Here is a 20568-nt window from a genome sequence, read left to right on the forward strand (position 1 = left end):
TAACCTGTTTAATGAATCTTTAATGTTTGGCAATTTTTCATCATGATAGTTTAATTGGTTGTCTATCGCGTGTGTTATAGGTGTGCCATTCCTCCCCCCACCTTAGGGAAAATGGGCAGGCTTTTTTAAATACCAGCTTTAGTCAAGATCTCTTTGAAAAAGCATAGAAAACCTTTGTATACCTGAGCTAATCCAGTCCATCTAGTGAATCAGGGCAATTCACATAATGAAGCCAGGAACAGCTGTAAAAACTCGTGACACATTCACACGTACATAAACACTCTTCACTTAGTTGTGGGACTGAAAACCGATCTGTTTGAATCATCTCCGTAGTGTACATATTCAGTGATCCATTATGTAGTATCCCTTTTGGTACCTGAATTGACCACAGCTTATTACACGGAAAAGTCAATAAAAAAAAAATGGTTTCTGCATTTTCATTGGTTTATTAAGTTGTATACGCAGCCATCGCTATCTCAATCTGATTAAATGCAGCATTATATTTTATTGAAAAACGGAGTACTAAGCAGTTTTGTTCACGAGCTTGAGATGTTTTAGGCTTTGCCTGATCATTTTGTACAAATTGAAGTTTTCCCGAATGAAGCTCTTTACAGCTCTTACAGAGTTTTACTGGAGTAATCAAACCAGCTAAGAAAAGGGATACTGCATCTTTAACAAGCAATGCCATTTTTATTTTCAAAGTCATTGTTGGACTATTTCCAAACGTCCTTCATTTCCTTCCATTTGTTTACCTTCCATATTTTTAATGCTTAGCATGACTACATCAGCATTTCCAGTCGTAAGATTTTAAAATAGAAAACATATGTTTGCATTCAGGACATGTGTGGTATATATGTCAGTACACACATATCTGTTGTAAACGTGTGTTCTTTGAAATGTGTGTACTCATATAGCTACATATCGTACGCATACAAACATATATGTATACACCTGTGTACCGATAAAGATGTTAAAATGAATGACATTAAATTTGTTTTCTGATTAAATGTTTTTATTCATGCAATCTTTAGTTTTTTGTAACTGAAAAGTAAAAAGCATATTTACTGCGCAAGATTTGTACACAGCTGTTTGTTTGTCATGACATCTAGGTGGTAATCATTATATTATGCTGAACTGCATGTTGAAAACACACAATCCATTTAATTTTCAAATTTTTTGGCAATAAATGAAATCTCAGCATGTAATTTTCTCAAGCGATCTTTCTAAAAACCAAATCATTTTTATATGCTAGTGTATTTTTTTTTAATTGCATGGCAAAGTAAGGCTAGTTTGTGCATGAGCAAGTTGAAATGCTAACCAAAGAAACATTAATTTTTCAATTTTTTTTTTAAACGCACATTTCTCTGCTTTATTGAATGTGACAGAGTCACGCTTTTCATTCACCATTGCTTCTCTTTTTCCACTGTCTGTGATTTGCTTGCCAGGAGGAGCTACTATTCTTACTCCTACTATCTGTAAGTAGAATACGGGTGACTTACTATTTTACATGTTTTAAAGATGCAGTATCCCTTTTTAAAAAAGAAAAACAGTTTATATAATTTTCCCAAAGTTTTATTGATAATTACCTTCCTTTATTCTCAGGCTTGAAAAAATTGCTCGTATCATTCATTGTTCCTGTTACTCTTACCCTGTTTTTTTTTAAAGGGATATTGTATTTCTAACTGTATATTGAGACTTTGGCTTTTTTGCTACAGTTTTTCCCATAACTATCATTTTAGCTTATTGTAATCATAATTTAATTTGCATTATGATTCACAGCGACACATCACACTAAGGAAAAAACCCTCTTTTCCCCTTTCCTAGCCAGAGAACTGTGCTTGTAAATCACAAGTTGTTCTTTCTTAGCCTATCAGTTACCAGGAGTGATCCTGTGCAGCACTTGTCCTACACAGATCGTAGGCAGATACCAGACTTTTATAATTAGGTCCGTGCCCTCCCAATGGTAGAACAACAATATGTCTGCCTCTATGGCACCAACTTTTTTCTTTTTTTTTGTTTTGTTTTGTTTTGGGTTTTGCTAGAAATATTTTTTGTGAAGTGGTCTGCATCTGTGGCTTGTAAGGTGCTTTGCATCCACATTTTAAAGTGGGGATCTTGCTTTATGACACTGGTTTGCATCAAGATTTGCTTCATTGAAGCAAAGTTGACTTTCTTTATACATCTGACCAAATTAATTTTTGTAAGGGCTGCAGCGGTTTTGGCTGTGATTGAGCCAAGCAGTTACACACATTCTTAATTTTAAATAAACGTATAAAGCCCTTGACTTCAGAGAGGTTCCAAAATGCACTCAAGTGCTTTGATGAACCGGTGGTGTCTGATAATGATGCTCTTCCACATTTTTAAGCAGATTAGTTGGCTTCTTTAAACAAACTTAAAAATAATTTAAAAAAAGCTAAGCTGGCTTAGCTAACTGCCATTCTCTGGTTTATTGTGACAAATTATAATTTCCTTGTTAAATAACAATTGTTTCAGCTCCAGATAATTAACCGCACAGTTTCATCCAATGATGGAGCACTTTTCCCCTCCAGCTCCCACTGATACACCCACCTGCGCAGGTTCACCCAAATGGATCCTTTAGCAGATAATGAGAATCATTTACACTTTCTGTCAGCCTCAAGTACTTTAACCTAACGGTTTTCTTACATCTCCCGAAGCACAGATTGCATGCGCCGTTAGCCTAGTGAGGGAAGGGAAAAAAGAAGTCGTCAAACCCGGAGGGAGCCAGGAGATACTGAACAGTGAAGCTGTCCTCCCGTTCCCCGGCAGCTTTGGGTTGCGGTGCTACAACACAATGGGCCTTTTTAGGAGTTGAAGCAGAACATAAGAATTGGAAAGTAGCTACTGTAATAAGCTAATAACTCGAAAGCCTCAATCGCTGTTGATTTATTTAGCATAGCTAGCAAGTTTTGTTACAAAGTGATACTTCAAAGAAGGGCTTAATATAGTCGAGAGATGAGATGTAATAGTCTTTGTTCCGTTTCTGAGGTGGCCTTAGAAAAAGGCGATCTTCATTGTATAGAGACTATCTGAAAGGCTTTGAAACTTAAAAAAGCAGTCTGAACGAGAAATGCCATTTTTGTGTAAGTTTCTGTAGTACTGAGAACCAGTTATACAGCTCAGGCAGTTTCACTTCTGGAAGTTCATTTGCAGGGCCAGAGTATCATTTAAACCAACTTTTCTTAAGTAAATCAGAATGTGTGGAGTAAATATATAAAATAAAGTATCTTAAGGGGGACAACCAACTGTCACTGGCTTTTTAGTTTTCACTGAACAACTGATACACACAGAACCCTCATGGACACCACAAGGGTTTGATGAAAAAATGATACATTTGGGATTTTTGTAGTGAGGGGGTTATTGAGTAGCCATTTTCCAACTAGCCTCTCTGTAAATGGGTAGAAAAAAGGAGGGGGGGATGGGACGACGACAATGATGCACCAAATAAGGAGATGAGTCTGATTGGGGAAAGAATCTTTGTTACTCTCAGGAGCGCTTTGTCCATCTATATTCTACTTTGTGGCCCCTTATTGGGAACCAGGACTATTAACTTAAGAAACAGTCCTCTAACATTTTCTTAAATATACAAAAACATGAAGTGCTTCCTGCCCTAGAGAGTGGTGAATGTCCTTTCTGGTGGATGTTCCCAGGACTTAACAAATAAACGGATTGATAATTTACACTAATATTCTTTTTGTCTTCTATTAGAGTGTGGCACAGAATATTAAAAGTTATCCGAGAATAGAGGAAGAGCAAGCAGTCCTTTTAGTAAGAGAACTGTAAGACAAACACTGTCTAAACAGTTAACAGGATATTTGATGATATTTTATGCGTGAGAAGCTGGTGAAGCTGCACTGTGTTTTAAACATACCTTTTCAAGAACCCAGTATTTTCGGTGATGATTGTGTCTCTCCCACGTGGTGTCAGATTTATCCAAATAAGCAGGTTGGCTATCTATTATATTGCAGTCACAGCTTCAGATGAAAACAGGGAGATTTCAGAACAGTCTAATGTATGTCACAGGTTCCTGCGGAACCAAGGTGCACTTCGTGCTGCTCTGCATGCTTCCTACTCCTTGAGATATATGCTTTAAGAGTTAGTAGGCTTTAAGTGATAATTGAAGTATATAGTCTGCTTCCATCTGACTTCTGGAGACAGTGAAAATCACTTCCAGTTCTTCATCAAAAGGAAGGAATTGAGACATATTTCTGGAGCGTGCACTTTAAGGGCATTAGCTGTAAATTTGGAGGGTTTACTTGTGCAGATTAAGTTGCCGTTTAACTGTGATACACTGAGACTGTAAGACTGTTAATATCAAAATTTAAGATGTTCCCAAGCTGCATGAAAGAGTAAAGTGGTGAGGGGGGTTTTGCGTGTTTTTTAAAGAACCAAAGTTCAGTGTCAGGAACAAAGTATGGTATCGTGCTGTATCTTGTGTACTGAATGGGAAGAACAACTTTGAACATAAAAGGTAATATGAATCTGTATCGAATAATTATGTTTCTTTTGTTATTTCATAGTTTTTTTGACTAACAAAGTAATTTTAAAGGTTAAATGATTTCTTCCTAACAAGGCAAGCAAGGGGAATGAATTATCCATTTATAAAATCAAAACACAGATTTAAATGGAGATGGTTGATAAAACTGCATGCACAGATGCTTCTTATTTATCATTTCAGTTAAAATGTAATTATATTCCCTAATTTGTTTATATTAGTGTAATTACTCCACAGGAAAAAAAAGTATTACCAGGATACAGGAGTTAGCACTTCCATTGCAGCATTTGTGCGTGTACAGAAAACACACGGTCGTGACTCTTTCATAGCAGGGTGGATAGTTTTATCAATTTCACGCTGAAAAAGTTGTGCACAGGAAAATCAGCCAAACTTTTCAGTCACTTGGGATTATAGATAATGATTACTGTAGACATCAGTGTTCATCACATATTAAGGTGGTTTGGGTTTTTTTTTTTGGCTGGGCAGCAAACTTGCGAAGAAGCGCAAGGATGCCATGGGGACCACCCGCCAGGAGATGACACACATGGTGAATGCGATGGATAGGAGTTACGCTGACCAGAGCACTCTGCATGCCGAGGATCCCCTTTCAATCACATTTATGGACTCTCATAACTTCAGCCCCAGATGTAAGTACAATGGTGGTAGATACTCTGGAATGTAGGGTGAATATAGAAATATGGAAGACAATTCTACTATTTAAGGAAAATTGTTGTAAGTTCCAGGTCTTCTAGGAACACTGGTAAACCCAAAGGTTGAGTAGGGATGTTCGTATGTTATCCGTATTGGTATGTGGCCAGTTATTTTAATATTTACATGTACTTTCAGTATGCGTTGATATTTGTTCTAGGGAAAATACTACACTTCTAGAATATCTCAATTAAAATCTGAAATTGAGTTTTCCCTCGTGAGGATATTTAATACCAACGTGTTAAATATTACTGCGAAACACCAAGTCTGTTATGAATAATAATATGAGGTCCAAATTAATTTCTTTCTTTTGGCAGTAAGGACATTATAACAGAAGGAAACCGACAATTTTCATTGCTGTTTGTGAAGTTTAGGAACAAGCTCGTTAATATATCTGCAAATTTGCTCTATATTTATATTCCTTTTTCATAGACTTGTCAACTGTCTGGTTTTGACAAAGTTTGGCAGTTTGGGTTTCTGACTGTTAGGTGTCTGGGTTATAGCCATGTCCAGCACGCCTGCCTCCCAGCATCTGCACTATGCCTTGCACAAAAGCAAGATACTCCACTGGCAGACTCTGAATACCTCAAAACTAGTGTGTAAGTTACCAAAGGGACACAATTCTGCCCATGGAGCTGACAGGAACCTGACCTTCTCAAGGCCACACGGACTTGTGGCTTGGCTTTAAACAGATCTGAGCAGCCGGAGCTGCTTCTGAATGGCCATCTTTTGGGAATGGCACTTCATCTCCTTTCTCCTGCCTCCCATACTGCTTACCATGCTTCAGCAAAATACATCCCTGAAGGCTGTTAAGTTCCTTCCTGACTGTTACAAGGGAAATGGATTTTGGAGGAGGGCTTATCGCTCAGTTTACTGAGGCTTACCAAGCTGCAGAGTGCTAACTTTTAAAGGGTCTCATAACCAATTATAAATGGGAGTTTAGTATCAGCCTGTGAGTTTTTTGCACAGTTTTGGCTGGAATAGTTTGAAAATTCTCCAAAGTTTGATGTCTTATTGGCATTGAAATTTGTGGAGGCAGGTTTGCAAAGACAGTTTGATTTGGACTAAGTTATGGTGGATTCCAGGCAAAATATCCATCAGGAATCTACGTGGTTATTAGTGAGCCGTGGCTGCCAAGCTTTTGAGCAGCCTTCCAGATGGACTAATGTGACGCCAGGAGCCCATGAGCCCCAGCCACCACAGCTGTCCTCGTTGGTTGGCAAAGAAATTTGGCATCACTGTTCTCCAGCGTCCTAGGTATGTGATTTTTGGGGTGTTTGGAGGATTCAGTTCTCCTGACCATCATCTGTGCTAAGGCAAAGAACCTTCCAAGCTTCCAGGATTTCCTGCTGTGCGACAAACTTTTAGGCAGATTTCTTGTGAACTGGAGCTCAATTTTGTCACAGAGCTGTTGGTATTTTAAATTTTTGTTCCAGACTGGAATAAACACAAATTCTGGATTCCGCCATTTCTGTCTGAAACAGCGCATTTGTCTCTACGTGGTTCTAGTTGTGATAATGTATGATAAAATTCTATGAATTTTATTCAAACGTCTACATCTGTGTATCTGTGATTTTGCTATACTCATTAAGAGCAATATCTTTGGCATTGCGCATAAAAAAGCTATTCACTGTAAATATGTATATATAATTTTTTTTAATTACTTAGAAGACTTTAAAGAAGTACCATTTTATTTTGAGATGAGCTATTCAAGTATTACATGAGAGGATGGGTTTAAAAAGAAAGGAGTTGGTTCTGTGAAAGTGAACCTTTATTGTGAAGCAAGTGAACAATAGCGAAGGAGGAGCCCTTTCAAAAACTAAATTGCATGTAATGTCTTCTTTATTTCATTTCAGTAAGAATCTCTTTGCCTTTATCATTACATTTCTGAAGTCCAAAAACACTGCCTTTCGTTCCTCTTTTATTCAGCATGCTTTCTGGAACTGTCTATTCGTTCTGTTTTTCTGTTGTAACAAAATTAATGGGGTTTAGTTATCACTTGGTTATACTCTGAAGTATATTGTTTTTATTCTTAAAAATACAAATTGAGGGTAATGTGTTTCTTCATGAGCTTTGTTTTCCTACAGTGCCCAATGATCCACTTGTGCCGACAGCTGTGTTAGGTGAGGACCCTAGTCCTTCATTATTCATTCCTGCATGAGTTTTGTCTCCTTGCATGGTTGAACGTTGGAACAGCTTGTTTTATGTAAAAGATAGCTATGCAGTTGTCAGAAAATAACTCTACACTCGGTTTATCAAGTCAGAATTAAACTGACACTGCTTTTAGAATAAAGATGATTTTATGTTCTCGTTAAGAAGTTACTCCTAGTCAGTGCCAACTGAGGAGTAAATGAGGAAACAGGTAAACGGAAAATACTAAAACTTTTCTCCCCAGAGCATTAAAACTGAGTTCCAATGAATTGACATGTGAAACTAGAACTCTCTTAAAATATATGTAAAAATAAAATTCAGGTCCATATTAGTCTTAGTTGGTACCCAAAGTTTGATTTTCTAAGTAAGTAACAGGAATGAAAAGAAAAATAGAAATGGAAGAAATGCTGAAATACCCAAGAACAAGCAACAATTTCGTTAGGTTCTCTACAAATATTCCTGAATACCTATGTTAATTATATTTTTCAATTGATCTTAACTAGTAAGTTTTTCAACTCTGTACTGACTTTAAAAAGAAGAACATATGTTGGGAGTGGCCAGGGTGCTTATTTTTATGTTGCATCTAACACTGAGTGCACATTTTAGACTTTTTTTAAAAAAAGAGATAAAAGTATAATTTATACCCAAGTTCTTGGTTTGATAAACACAATGTGCAGTATTGAGTTTCAGTTAGTTGCTGAACAGTTCAGACAGTTATTTGCCAGACTGTTTCTGGCAATCGATTGTCTATTGTGTTTTAAAAATCTGTAGCGAGGAGAATTTTACTTTTGCAGCGGCATGTTCCACTGCCTTGCTCCTCCTAAATAAAAATAAAATTCAGATCCATATCAGTATTGTTTGGGACCTAGAGCTCAATTTTCTAACCGATTAGTAAGTTCCTACTAACTGGGTGTTACTACTGAGTATTATTACTGCTCACTCCTAGTTTTTCCTAACTAGACTAATCTAGACTACATCCTCATTGCTGTAAATTGAACCATTTGCTTTTGAGAGACTCATAGAAAATATGGGGAACTAACACACTTCTGTCCTTTCACAACAGTCTTTTACCCATTGAAAGGCTCACGCGTCCTCAATTGTCTCTCTTGTAGTTGAGTCAAAGCCAGTTCTTTCACTCGTCATCTCGTAGCTGGTGTTTTCTAAACTTGTTATCGTTGTTTTCCTCTGAACACTTTCCAACTCGTAGGTCGATCAGGTACAGTTCTTAGAAGTCCCAATGCTGAGCTGAGTAGAATAGGTACCCCCATGCCCTACTTGTAGTTTTCCTGCTACCTGAACTGTATTTTGTCCTTTTTATTGTGCTGGTGTTGCTGACTTGTATTGAGTTACCTGCTAAAATCCCAGTTATCATTACCCAGTCCATTACTCCATTTTGTAGTTACACATTAGACTTCCCTTTTCCTATGCGCGTTATATTGCATTCACTGTTTAATTCGCCTTGTTGATCTTTGGATTGTCTCCCAAATAATCAAGATAACTTTGAAATCTGATCCCGTGCTTGTGAAGTTCCTGTGGTGCCTTACTGCCCAGTGCCCTCTCCCATACTGTCAGGGTATTTTCTATCCTGTTGTACAAGTTGTGGGTAAATATATTGATAGAAAGTATATCCAGGAGGAGACTTGGCAGATCTTCATGTAAAGTGTCCTCTGAGACTGACAGCAAATCACTATTTGTGAGTCGTCTTTGGTCTTTGTCAAGCTGGGTATACTCACCGTGCAGGAGATTTATCAAGTCACGTTCTGCCCATTTCCTTTTGATAATGTTGCAAATGCCATTCTCTTGACTATAGTAGCGTCTTAGAAAGTTTGTAACCATCAGAGCAGTTAGATGCTGGAGCCTTCCATTTTGGGCCAAGGAAACCTAAGCAGGTGGTTTAAGAATTTTATGAGGGGCGGTGAAATAGCACCGTTGCCTGAAAGAGCAAAGGTTAGACTCAGTAATTCTGAATACTTACCAAAATTAGACCAATGGACTTATAGTCATAGAAAATGAGTCTTTTCTTAAATTATTCTAAGATCATCTTTAGCTTTATATCAGGCATTTACAAGCTACATAGATACTATCTGGTGATACTTCTCAAGCTATTTCTAATAGCTCATTTTAGGCTATAAGCATATTCCAAAAGTCAGAGTGTTCCAAAAGCCACTGCATTGTGACAGACACAGACACGGGCAAGCAGCAAGGCTTGTGAACAGCAAAGACAAGGAATTAATTGAAGAACAGTTTAATAGTTCCTGTCTACATTTCCACCTAATGGTAATGGTGTTTTGGGCGTAATAGTCTTCTGGTATAAGCAAAGCAATGCTAGTTGGAAGAGGTAATATTTTTCATTGCATGGACTGAAATAGCGGAGAGAAGTAGACAAGCTTTTGTCACACCACGTAAAGGGGTTGGGTACCGGTAAGCTTGTTCCTTTGGAACTAGATCGTTTGGCCTACTCCATCTCCATATAGCCCTTGCTTGGCCCAGCATCACAGACCAGTTTTCCTCTGTTTTATTTAGAGATGAGCAAAATTTTATGGGCTCTAAATTATAGAATATGTTATTTTATATGAAGTTCTTATTACTTTGTAGCTGTACTAGGTTTCTTTTTCTTCGTGTATAGGTTATTAATGCTACTCTCCATTCTGTGTACATTAGCACTAAGTTAGTATGACAATTTTGCTTTTCTCAAGTCCCTATCATTACATTGATGGCATAATAATGTGGCCCTTATATTTTTAAAATGGCTTTCATTGTTACCTATTGTGAAGCTTTAACAACTTTTAATGTCGTTTTCTTTAGTCATTTTCTGGTATAGTCCTGAAATAAATTTCTTATGTTCTGTCCACTCATTGTTTTTTGCTGCTTCAATGGGTTAAAGTGCCTATTACTGGTAAGTACACTGCGAGGAATGGGAAGAACTGCAAATCTTGAGGTGATTTGAAATGTGTGTGATTTAATACGGGTAACACTACAATAAAAAGTGACTGCTGCCTGTCACTCGCATTATTAGGCAGTTTAGTGAGGCATAAATGTACTGAAATTAGCAACTTGTGTGACTGTTCAAAGAATCGGGTTTCTTACTAGGAGATCTCATTTCACGAGGCATTAACGGGGTTTGCATTTTGGTGGAATTGTAGAAAATCCAACCCATGGGGTGTTCATTTTTTCCTAGAGTGTTTTACTTCCTAAGCTGGATGCTTTGCAAGGAAAATGGTAAACTGATTTTGAAGAAGCGTAGGAGGGGTCGGCTACCCATTTCTTATTTCAGTAGCTACTTTCAGGTTTCAATTAGAATTGTTCTTCCTCTGTAAATTCATTTGAACTGCTGATTGCTAATATAAAAAAAAGTATTTCACAGAAGGGATTGTCTAAATGTGATTGCTTCATGCAGCTTTGACATTTGGTTTTGAGGATTGGTGTAGCATCAGGCATTAGAAGGGACTTCTTTGTTTATACAGGGCAAAAACTGCAGCTGAAATCGGGACACTCAACAGTTTCATTTCTCTACTGAAAGACCTGAGTTAAAATGACCACTGTGAAGTGCAGATTCGTCTTCCCAAATGGAGGTGGTGTTCTGAAGCGGCAGGCAGCATAATTGCTCCTCTTTTTTACTGGGATCTCAATTTACTCTTTGTTGGCTTTAGACAAATGATGTGCTGATACCACCACAGAGTTATTCTAATTTATTGTTTAAGGTGTAGTGTTGCTGTTGATACATATTAGCCATTAAAAAAGTTACTTTGGGTGATAGAGGCCGGAGTTCCCAAGTACATTAATGTCATAAAGTTTTGTAGCTTCAAATAAAATGCCCTTCAGACATCTTTATTGTAGGATGAAGGATTGCAAACTTTTGTATGTGTTTGCAGTTCAATTCCTTTATGTACTTCACAGTATTTATGTGCTGGCGAGTAAGTGCTTTGCATTCTCAGAAATTAGACATGTTTTTGAAGGAAGAGGTTGAAAATAGATGTTGATATGTATAGCAGCAGGTGTTGCTGCCCTGCAGGTACCTAATGCATTGATTTCTTGTGAATACAGATGAAAATCACAGTGTGACAGCAGAGTCCAGCCGGCTCCTGGATGTCCCTCGTTACCTCTGCGAAGGCACAGAATCCCCGTACCAGACTGGGCAGCTGCACCCTGCCATCAGGGTGGCAGATCTGCTGCAGCATATTAACCTAATGAAGACCTCTGACAGCTATGGATTTAAAGAGGAGTATGAGGTGAGATCTTCAGTGGTGGGGTTTTGGTAGGAAAAATCCCTTTGGAAGGAGCAGCCTTTTGTTTGCTTTGCATTGCAAAAGGATGCAACTAAATGTCATGAACTTAAGTGAAAACCAGGTAAAGATAAGCAGGCGTAAGATTCCTATATACGTAACCCAAAAGTGAAATAGTGAGTGGAGTCCAATGGTTTGAGCCATTAAAAGTGCCTGGAGAAAACACTATCTGTATCCTCTAGCACATAAGAAGACATGCCCTGCTGAATCTTTTTGGCATATTGTAAGAAGTTGCCACCCTTTTGTCGCTGCTTCTTAGTTGAAATGCTGTAATTAGTTATGTGAGCTTTCCAAGCCATCTTCAGTGCAGATCTCCTGGATTAGGTTAAAGTAAAGATTTAACCTGGCTGTTGTAGTGGGAAGCACTGACTGGAAGCACTCTCATGAGTTATTATAGCATCTCAGTAGGGCAATACTGGGACTAAACTCCAGCTGAGAAGCAGTAAAGACGTGACGAGGGTAGTAACTTCTTGAAGTTCTAATTAGACCTGCCTGAGCATGTCTACTTACAACTTTAATGTTAAAATGGAAGCAAAAAATTCTGAACACTGGAGGTAGAAGATGAGTACAGATTCATTTCGCTTCTGATCTCTGAATCGGTTGTGATTCTTTGGGATTAGAATATCAGGCAGGACGCACAGTAAAGATGGGAACGGTACTGCCAAGGTCGCATGCAATACAGCTGGGTTTAAAATGAGTTTTCTCTGAGTAAGTAATCTCTTCTGACTCAGTTTTCAACCTTCTCTCCTTTCTGCAGCTCTCTCTACTGTAACATAAGAACTGGAATAAATAAATGTGTGGTTTTTAAAAGAATATTATTCTCTTTTCCTCTCTTTTACTGAAATATGCTTCGTTATGCTTTTCCTCACTTCAGGGCTAAGCCTAAGTGTCAACCACTGCTGGGGGGGAGGGTGGTCCCCTGATGCCGTGTTTTCCTACTTTCTGCTACTTCTGTTACCATACATGACATCTTTGCCCGGGCTTTGGCTTCTGAGTGTGCATTAAGGTTTTGTTTCCGTGGCTACTATGTACTTTCTGGAGGTAACTTACCCAGCTCAGGATAAGAGAACATCTGGAAGGAGAGAATAGCATAGACCTGCAACAGCTGTAAAATATCTACGGGCAATGAAGAAAAAGCCAAGGAGGAATAAAAGCTGCTTCTATCACTACTGGGAGATCAGACTCTTAAGAAGAGTTCATTAAATGTAGAATTATTTTGCTAGTGGCTAGAGGGAGGGATGTAAGGAAAAACAACATGAACAATAAACATTGGCAGAAGAGGCTTCCCGATGGCTCTGTAGGAAGAAAAGTCATTTTACTAAGCAATATGAGGAACGCAATGTAATGCTGTAGTAAACAGGCTATATATTATGGTGTCTTGTAAGAAGGATGATCGATCTTCCTGTGTTTTCACAGCTTACTGTTGTTCTTCCATAGCAAGGATATCTGAGCAAGTTTAGCCTTCCGGCGATTCCAGGATTTGAAATCCCTCTGGAGTCCCTCAGTGACTTGCCCGTTGACCCGTAGCAGTCAGAGGGAGACATCCTCCCATCTTCTCTAGATATATTTCTGTACCATGGTGCCGCCTGGGTGACCAGAGCGGACGAGTAAAGCTGAGCTTGCTTTATGGTGGGGCAGTTCTTTTAAACTGTTATTTTTGGAGATAAATTAATGGTCAGAATGTTTTCTTTCGGAACATTTTTTATTTATAGAGTTTCTTTGAGGGGCAGTCAGCTTCTTGGGATGTCGCTAAGAAGGATCAAAACAGAACAAAGAACCGCTATGGAAACATTATAGCATGTGAGTATCGGTGTGCTTGGTTTGAGCGGTAGCCGTAGTCGTGTGTTACTCGTGCCATGCTCTCTCTTTCTTTACAAGCCTCCGGTGCCATACCTGCTTAATACCCCAAGCAGAGGAGGAGGACAGTGCCTTTTCCAGTATATTTTTTTTTTCGTTCGTCACAGTTCAACTTTCTTCCTTTTGTAACTCAGGCCGAATTTCGCATTTGCATCTCTGTTGTGCAAGCTGTGGTAAGCATATGACAGCAACAAGCTAGCACTCATTTGGATGTTAATTCAGTGGCAGTTTTCTACAGTTACAATTTATTTCAGGTAAATCTGACAGCTTCAAAACTTTTCTGCTTTATGTGATTACAGCTGATACACCTGAATAGCAGTTGTGTAAAACTGATGGTTAAGAGATGTGACTAAAATCAGAGGGTTCTGTCTCTTGGCTTTAGGTGTAAAGTTTCACTAGTTTAGATTCATCCCCTGGGATAATGCCATTTGTTACAGTTTTATAAATGCGATCGAACATGCAGGAATGAAGCTATCGGAGAAGTCCCTGAACGGGTAGAGTTACCTTGTCATCAGATCCAAAGTGCGTTGCTAACCATTGCTAACTTACATTTTTTAATGTCTCGATATGAGCTTAAGCAAGCTGGGGTCAGAAGTAAGGAATCAGTAATCAGGATTTTTGGTTTTCTAGATTACCGTCAGTGGAGCTGATTTTGAAAGGGACTTTGAGCAAGTAACCTGGTTTCTTTGTGTCTTTTTAACCACGTGTAACGGTGTGATACCTTTCAGCTACACTTAATGAAGCGTAATGAATATTTTTGAAGTAATTGGAGACTTCAGACAAAACGGTTCTTTGTAATTCTGTGTAAACACTGTTTTGTGTTACACAACTAAGAGTTGTGAATTGTAAGGCATTTATGCCAGCTAATTGTGGTTTTCTAGATGATTTACCGTAATATCTTACTTAAAAATCACACTTCAAAAAGGCACTGTAACCACTTGGTTTTTACAGATGACCACTCCAGGGTGATTTTGCAACCTGTTGAAGATGATCCATCTTCAGATTACATTAATGCCAACTACATAGACGTGAGTGGATTGCACAGCTTTCTCCCTCTCAATTTGCCAGCTTCTCTATGTGAAACTATTGCATGTTATGCCTAAAATTTATTGAAAGCTTTCTTTTATTAAGAACAAAATGTACACTTTCCTTGTTCTACGTCCTAGTACTCACTGACATTGTTGTGCTTTCTTTCACATCTGACTTTGGTTTGGGCTGTAGATTTGGCTGTACAGGGATGTAAGTACCACTATATGTGAATAACAGCATCCTATTGTAAATATTTGATATAGATATTGTTATTAATTACTTTGCTATTCGATTTTTATCACTAGATAATTATGCATGCCTCATCTAGTTTGTCTCATCTGTTCCTTTAAAAGATTTCCTTTTGTGTGAATATTTTCGGTACCTGTTTTGGAAAGATAATTTAGCCTTTTGACATAGCTCTGAATATTGTTAGATAACTCAGGTGAACCTGTCTGTTAAAGAGAATTTGCTGTTCACTTTTTTTTTTTTTTTGATGATGATGATGATGATTTTGGCCACTATCTTTTCTTTTCCCCTTCCCATTTATATGTGAGAAGCTGGATAGTGTGTAGTCACCTGAAAATGTGCCTGTGAAGTAGTCGTAATATACGTTTGGCAAAAGGGGAAGGATGATGGCCTGGGGGCGGGGTGGGGGGGTATGTTTGTTTTAACAACGATTTAGAAAAACATTATTTAGCTGACATTTGTCTTAAGGCGCTATCTTAGGTATTACAAAGTATATACACAAACATATATATATATATATAAAAAGTATTTTAACACAGTAGAAATTTTCTCACTTGTCCAGAAAACTTCTGAAGTTTGAAATTCCAATACAAGTTACATTATAAATTAAAAAAAAAAAACAAACAAACAACCTGATACAAACAGGAAATCTGAACAAATTCTGCCAGGTGTTTTGATTAACAGAATGTAACTTTTATCCAATTAACATATTAGGAATAAAGAAGGTGGTGTATTCAAAGTAATTCCGAAGTAATTGGAAAGATACTGGAATAGCCAGTACAAGTGTTTTTAAAATACATGACTGTTGTTAGTTTTCTTTGTAATTGCACCTTACTAATTTTTCATGTCCACTGTTACTTGATAAATTATGTAAGACCCTCTTAGATTTCCAGGATATAAAGATTTAGCTTCAGGTATATCACCGTCTTTTTATTTTGATATTTTTACACAGCAGTCTCTGTGAAGTGTTAGGCCCATGATATTTTGCCTGGGGCCTTAAACAAGAAAACTCTCCCAGATTTGTAATAATTCCAGTTCCTTGAGGATGTTGTTTCTCTTATTTAGGAGTAAATTGAATGTCATTATAACCAGAGAGGAAAGCTACAAGTTAAAACTGGCACTTTGCAATTTTAAAGTGACACTTTTACCTTCTTCTGGAAAGCATTACTGAGTGTAAAACAGTGTAGCACAGGTTCCACTTTCATAAATCTGAAGCTGGGGCTTGATCTTAAGGACTCCAGGAGAAATTTTTTAGTCATTTGATGCAATCTTGGTCTCTTGTAAAGCCAAGAATAAGATACTCAGAAGAATTTTCATAAGACCCAGGGGAGGATGCTCTCACTGTAGACAGCATAATGAAGCAGTCCATGGAAAAAGTTATAAACTCCTTGGGTCCTTAGTAGCATCTTGTGAATACCAAGAATCCAAGGACTCATGCTCCCCTCTAATGCAATACTTGAATCAAGTGGCCTGATAAAAGTGTAACCTAGAAAACAATTGGACTTATTCTTTAACATTTGCAGATTGTGAAATTCTGTGTTGTCTTCTCCAGCAATATTACAGTTTCCTTTCTCTTTGTAGCGAATGTTGCTGGCTCTCATCAAAATATATTCTGAATGATTTCCTCAGGAGCAGAATCGCTTTGTCTTTTGGGTTTTATGCGGATGATTAATGCTGTACAGTACCACTAGTGCTGGCGTGGACCCAGCTAACTAGAAAGGCTTAATTATATATGTATGTGTATATACTTGTGTGTATCCTGTCCTGTATAATTGATGCACACTTTGTGCAGCAGTGCAAAATATTTTGCAGAAGATTTGATGGCAGTAGAACCTTGACTCTGCACACACCACAGTGTCCAGCTCTAGCGTGGGAAATGTCTGTCCCCAGTAGTTATGGCTCGGATACATACCTCTCTGTGCCTTACAATATTTCTCTGTTTATAAGAAGACAAAAGGTGTGTATTTTTTCATATCAGATGACTTGGGAACACACATCAACTATCGAGATAATCTGATGGCAAAGAGAGATCTTACTAAATTTCAAATAAGTGCCCCAAAGTATTCAGCTGGGGAGACAGTATCAATAGAAGACTAATTTTTAGGCCCAAGGGACCCATTTAAAATACTCCTTCCCAGTACACTGCAATGTCTGTTCAAGTCAGATGTTCTTATTTCCATTTTATTTGTTGTCATTCAAACTTTTTCAGTATTAACCGTTTTTTTAGGTTTTGAGCTTCATGCTGCTCTTAAATATTGGTTTGTTCTGAAAACATTGTCTAAAGATTAGAATTCTGTAGTACCTTATGCTGTTATTTTCCCCTCTCTGTTAGTTATATGGTACTCAAACCAACTTATATTGGTGTTTTAGGGATATCAGAGACCAAGTCACTACATTGCAACCCAAGGTAAGAATCTGCCAGCATTAATCAAACCAAACAAGTGTTCTCTGTAGTGTGCAGCAGTGTTTTGGCAAAATGGAAGTAGATGAAAAGAAAGCATATCCAATATTGTGAGTTGTCATCTTGTGTTATGTTAAATTAACATAGCAAGTTCAGGTGGAATGTGAATAAATGCAAAAATTGCACTAATTTATCATGTTAATTAGCTATTGAGCAACTCTTTCAGTAATAAATTCAGCTGATAAAGTCAGAAGCTACTACTGTGATTTCCAATTATGGAAATGAATAGAGAAGAGAGGCATGTGGACAGAGAAGAGAACAGTTTCAACCTGCCTTGAGGCGTTTTTCTTTCCATATTACAATGTATTATTTTACTGTCTAGGATTTAGTCCATGATGGAGACGGAGAAGATAGTAATGATAAATTAAACGCTATCTCAGAAAATCTGGGTAAAATCAGGCCAGAGAAGGACAAAGCCTCTTTGTGGGAAGAAGTGAGGGAAATCTGTATCGTATAACACCCTGCTAATAAAGAGGGGAGTTAAAGGGAAAAATTGAATTTCTGTGGAAATTACTCATTTTGTATTTCTGATAAAACTCCTCACAATGAGGAAAAACAAACAGATTAGTCTAAGATTGCACTGAAATATCAGAAGCTATGAATTAAAGTAAAAGTAATTAGATTTAGATGTGTCATTATTTGATCTGTGAGTATAATCAGGTAGCTGGCTGGAAATATCCTGTTGTTTGTGCCCTCGGTTGATTGTACCTGCACACAGGAAAGACAAACTAAAGGCTTGTTTTAAAGCAGGATGCTCAAGTTTCTGTCCACATGTTTTTTTTATTTCCTTGTAAGTGCTGTCTAAACAAGTCTCTCTGTAGCAGTTGAGTCTACATTTGTATTTTATTTCTGTTTTACTATGTAAATCATTGCACATCATGGTGTATAAAGGACACAAAAATTTGCTGCTGCTTTAGTATGCAGCCTTCGATCTAGCATGTGAAGGAATATGGTTGAGTCTTCAGATGTGTGTTATATACAGTAATATTTATAGTACTGACGGACTGTGGTGAGGGAGATATTTCTGAGATGGCTGTAACAGGATAAAAGCCTCTGTACCTCAGCTGAACGTGTCTTGTCTCTGCAGCAGAGCAAGCAGCAAAGCTTAAACAAGTGCTCCTTGTTTGCTTCACAGGAAAGTACTTAAATTAGTTTAAATACCCTTCAGGGGGAAGTTTGTGGCTCGGCACCTACTCGTGCTTGCGCACTTTGCCGGGGGCTAGATGGTAAGTGCACAGGGCCTGTACCACCAGCCCTCCTGACTGGCGCTTCACTCCAGTGTGGGCATCTCCTCGGTGAACATCTGAAGAAAGTCACACTCAACACATTGTATTTAACAAATGTAAAACAAACCTAGAAATGTAACTATAGCTGTAGTCACACATTGCCGTGTCCTTGCAGTTTTCAAGCAACTTCTGGTGTTTCGCTATGTGGAACACCTGCTATTAATTTCTTTCAAGTGGTAATTCAGTTAAACTGAGAAGATTCAGCATTGATTAGACATAACAATGTAGTCTGGAAACTGGCACGATGGTATGATGATGTGGTTTCACGAAGCTTTCATCTCTGAGCAAGTGCGTTCGTGTGTGTCAGCCCTGTAAAGCGCTGGATTTTATTTTTAGCATTCACTTTGGCTGTTAACTTTGTTACGCACTACTACCTGGAATTTTTCTTACAGGTCCAGTTCACGAGACTGTGTATGATTTTTGGAGGATGATATGGCAGGAGCAATCAGCTTGCGTTGTGATGGTCACAAATTTAGTGGAAGTTGGGAGAGTAAGTTTTTGTTTTGTTTTGCTTTTAATGCCACAAGCCTAAAGGAAAACCTGCTGACAGGACATATTATCAGCAGAGTGTAGAAGAGTGTTGTGAAGGACAGCCCCACGTCCTGAGAGGGGGGGAGGGGGACAGTTGGTAATCCAGACATTGTTGTGGGTTGCAGTATTGTGTAAAACCAAAGCTAACTTCTGAAGAAGTCTGTTGCTGTGTTGCTTTCATGAGTAGTGAAAAATGGTCTGAAACCAAAATTCATATTTCAGCAAAATAGACTTGTATATTAAGTCACTCAAATAAGCGGAGTAAGTGGACTAGTGAGCAAATGCACTTCTGTATCAGTGGCTAGAAATCAGCAAATTATTTACAGTTTAGCAGTAACATGTCCCTCAGGGAATAATATAAAGTTTGATTGCTGATATGAAATGCATCCCAGTTTAACATAAGTGGAAATGTATTCCGTAGCTCAGCACTAAAAAAATATAAATGCTCATTTAGAAATGAATTTGGCATCTGAGTACAGCTGCGTAAAGCCGTGGAAACTCCTTGTAGCTAGTGCTTAACTTGATAGAATGACCATTAGCCATGACAAGCCACATGAGCGCATGGTCATTTTGGAAATAGATGCGGTGTAATGCAGTACACACAGTAACATACCCTCAAGCTTTTATTTTCCTTTGGTGTAAAATGCTTTCCCATATTGTATTTAGGTCAAGTGTTACAAGTACTGGCCTGACGACACAGAAGTTTATGGCGACTTCAAAGTGACTTGTGTGGAGATGGAGCCCCTCGCGGAGTACGTCGTCAGGACCTTCACACTGGGAAGGGTGAGCACATTTTGAAAGAGCTCAGCGAAATACTCTTCCCTGGTAGCAGGGAGTACGGAGGAGGCTATGCTTGCGCCTCTTCCTGCACAATACCAAATCTCTCTGTCTGGTCGGCAAGTACACAGTGCAGGCCGCCTTACCTCACCGTGGGAGTAATGCATTGCATCAGCACTATCCAAACACGCGTCTTGCTGTGGGATTTCGAATTTCCCCAGAAATGTTGACTGCGTCTCTTCCCTCTCTGACAGTCACCTCTTCTCTGTAGCCACACTTCTGAGCTGAGCTCAAGTACCGGGTTATGAGTCATGCCTGTCATTCATCTCCATTCGCTCTGCCCTGAAGGGCGCTGAGCCAATCTCGCTTAATCAAAGAACAAACTCTGCGAACGCAAAATATGCGACACAGTTGTGGTCTTCTGGTAAATCATTATACTTGCCTGTAAACGTAGCAGGTCATTGTCCGAATTAGCAAAACTTCTGAAAGTCAATGCGAATTGCATCTAAGTCTATTAAAAAAAAAATCTACTGAGGCAAAACTAGCATACTTAATGGCAAAAGTAAAAATTACGAACTTCAAAATGATAAAAACCAACGACATCTCTAAGCTTTTCATGGTCTTTGCTTTAAATAATTGGTGAAATGATGAAAACAGCATGTAGATTCTATCAGTGTGTGTTACCATTATTTGAGTCAGAGAATATCTAATCTATTAAATACTTTG

General features: G+C 38.3%; 1 protein-coding gene across 11 annotated transcripts in view; it reads left to right on the forward strand.

Annotated features, from left to right (window-relative positions):
• PTPRK (protein tyrosine phosphatase receptor type K) overlaps window positions 1–20568 on the forward strand; it is a 425922-nt gene that overhangs the window by 388989 nt on the left and 16365 nt on the right. For 3 of the 11 annotated variants that reach the window (XM_063329637.1, XM_063329638.1, XM_063329648.1), the window contains exons 16-25: window positions 1446–1475; window positions 5000–5160; window positions 7309–7344; window positions 11417–11601; window positions 13368–13455; window positions 14464–14540; window positions 14734–14751; window positions 17158–17194; window positions 18927–19024; window positions 19732–19848. In XM_063329637.1, the coding sequence (XP_063185707.1) occupies window positions 1446–1475; window positions 5000–5160; window positions 7309–7344; window positions 11417–11601; window positions 13368–13455; window positions 14464–14540; window positions 14734–14751; window positions 17158–17194; window positions 18927–19024; window positions 19732–19848 (847 nt within the window). The remainder of the gene's footprint in view (window positions 1–1445; window positions 1476–4999; window positions 5161–7308; window positions 7345–11416; window positions 11602–13367; window positions 13456–14463; window positions 14541–14733; window positions 14752–17157; window positions 17195–18926; window positions 19025–19731; window positions 19849–20568) is intronic. The other 8 variants (XM_063329641.1, XM_063329643.1, XM_063329646.1 and 5 more) reach the window with 6 other exon arrangements.

This window comes from Chroicocephalus ridibundus, chromosome 3, assembly GCF_963924245.1.
Source record: "Chroicocephalus ridibundus chromosome 3, bChrRid1.1, whole genome shotgun sequence".
NCBI classification, from domain to species: domain Eukaryota; kingdom Metazoa; phylum Chordata; class Aves; order Charadriiformes; family Laridae; genus Chroicocephalus; species Chroicocephalus ridibundus.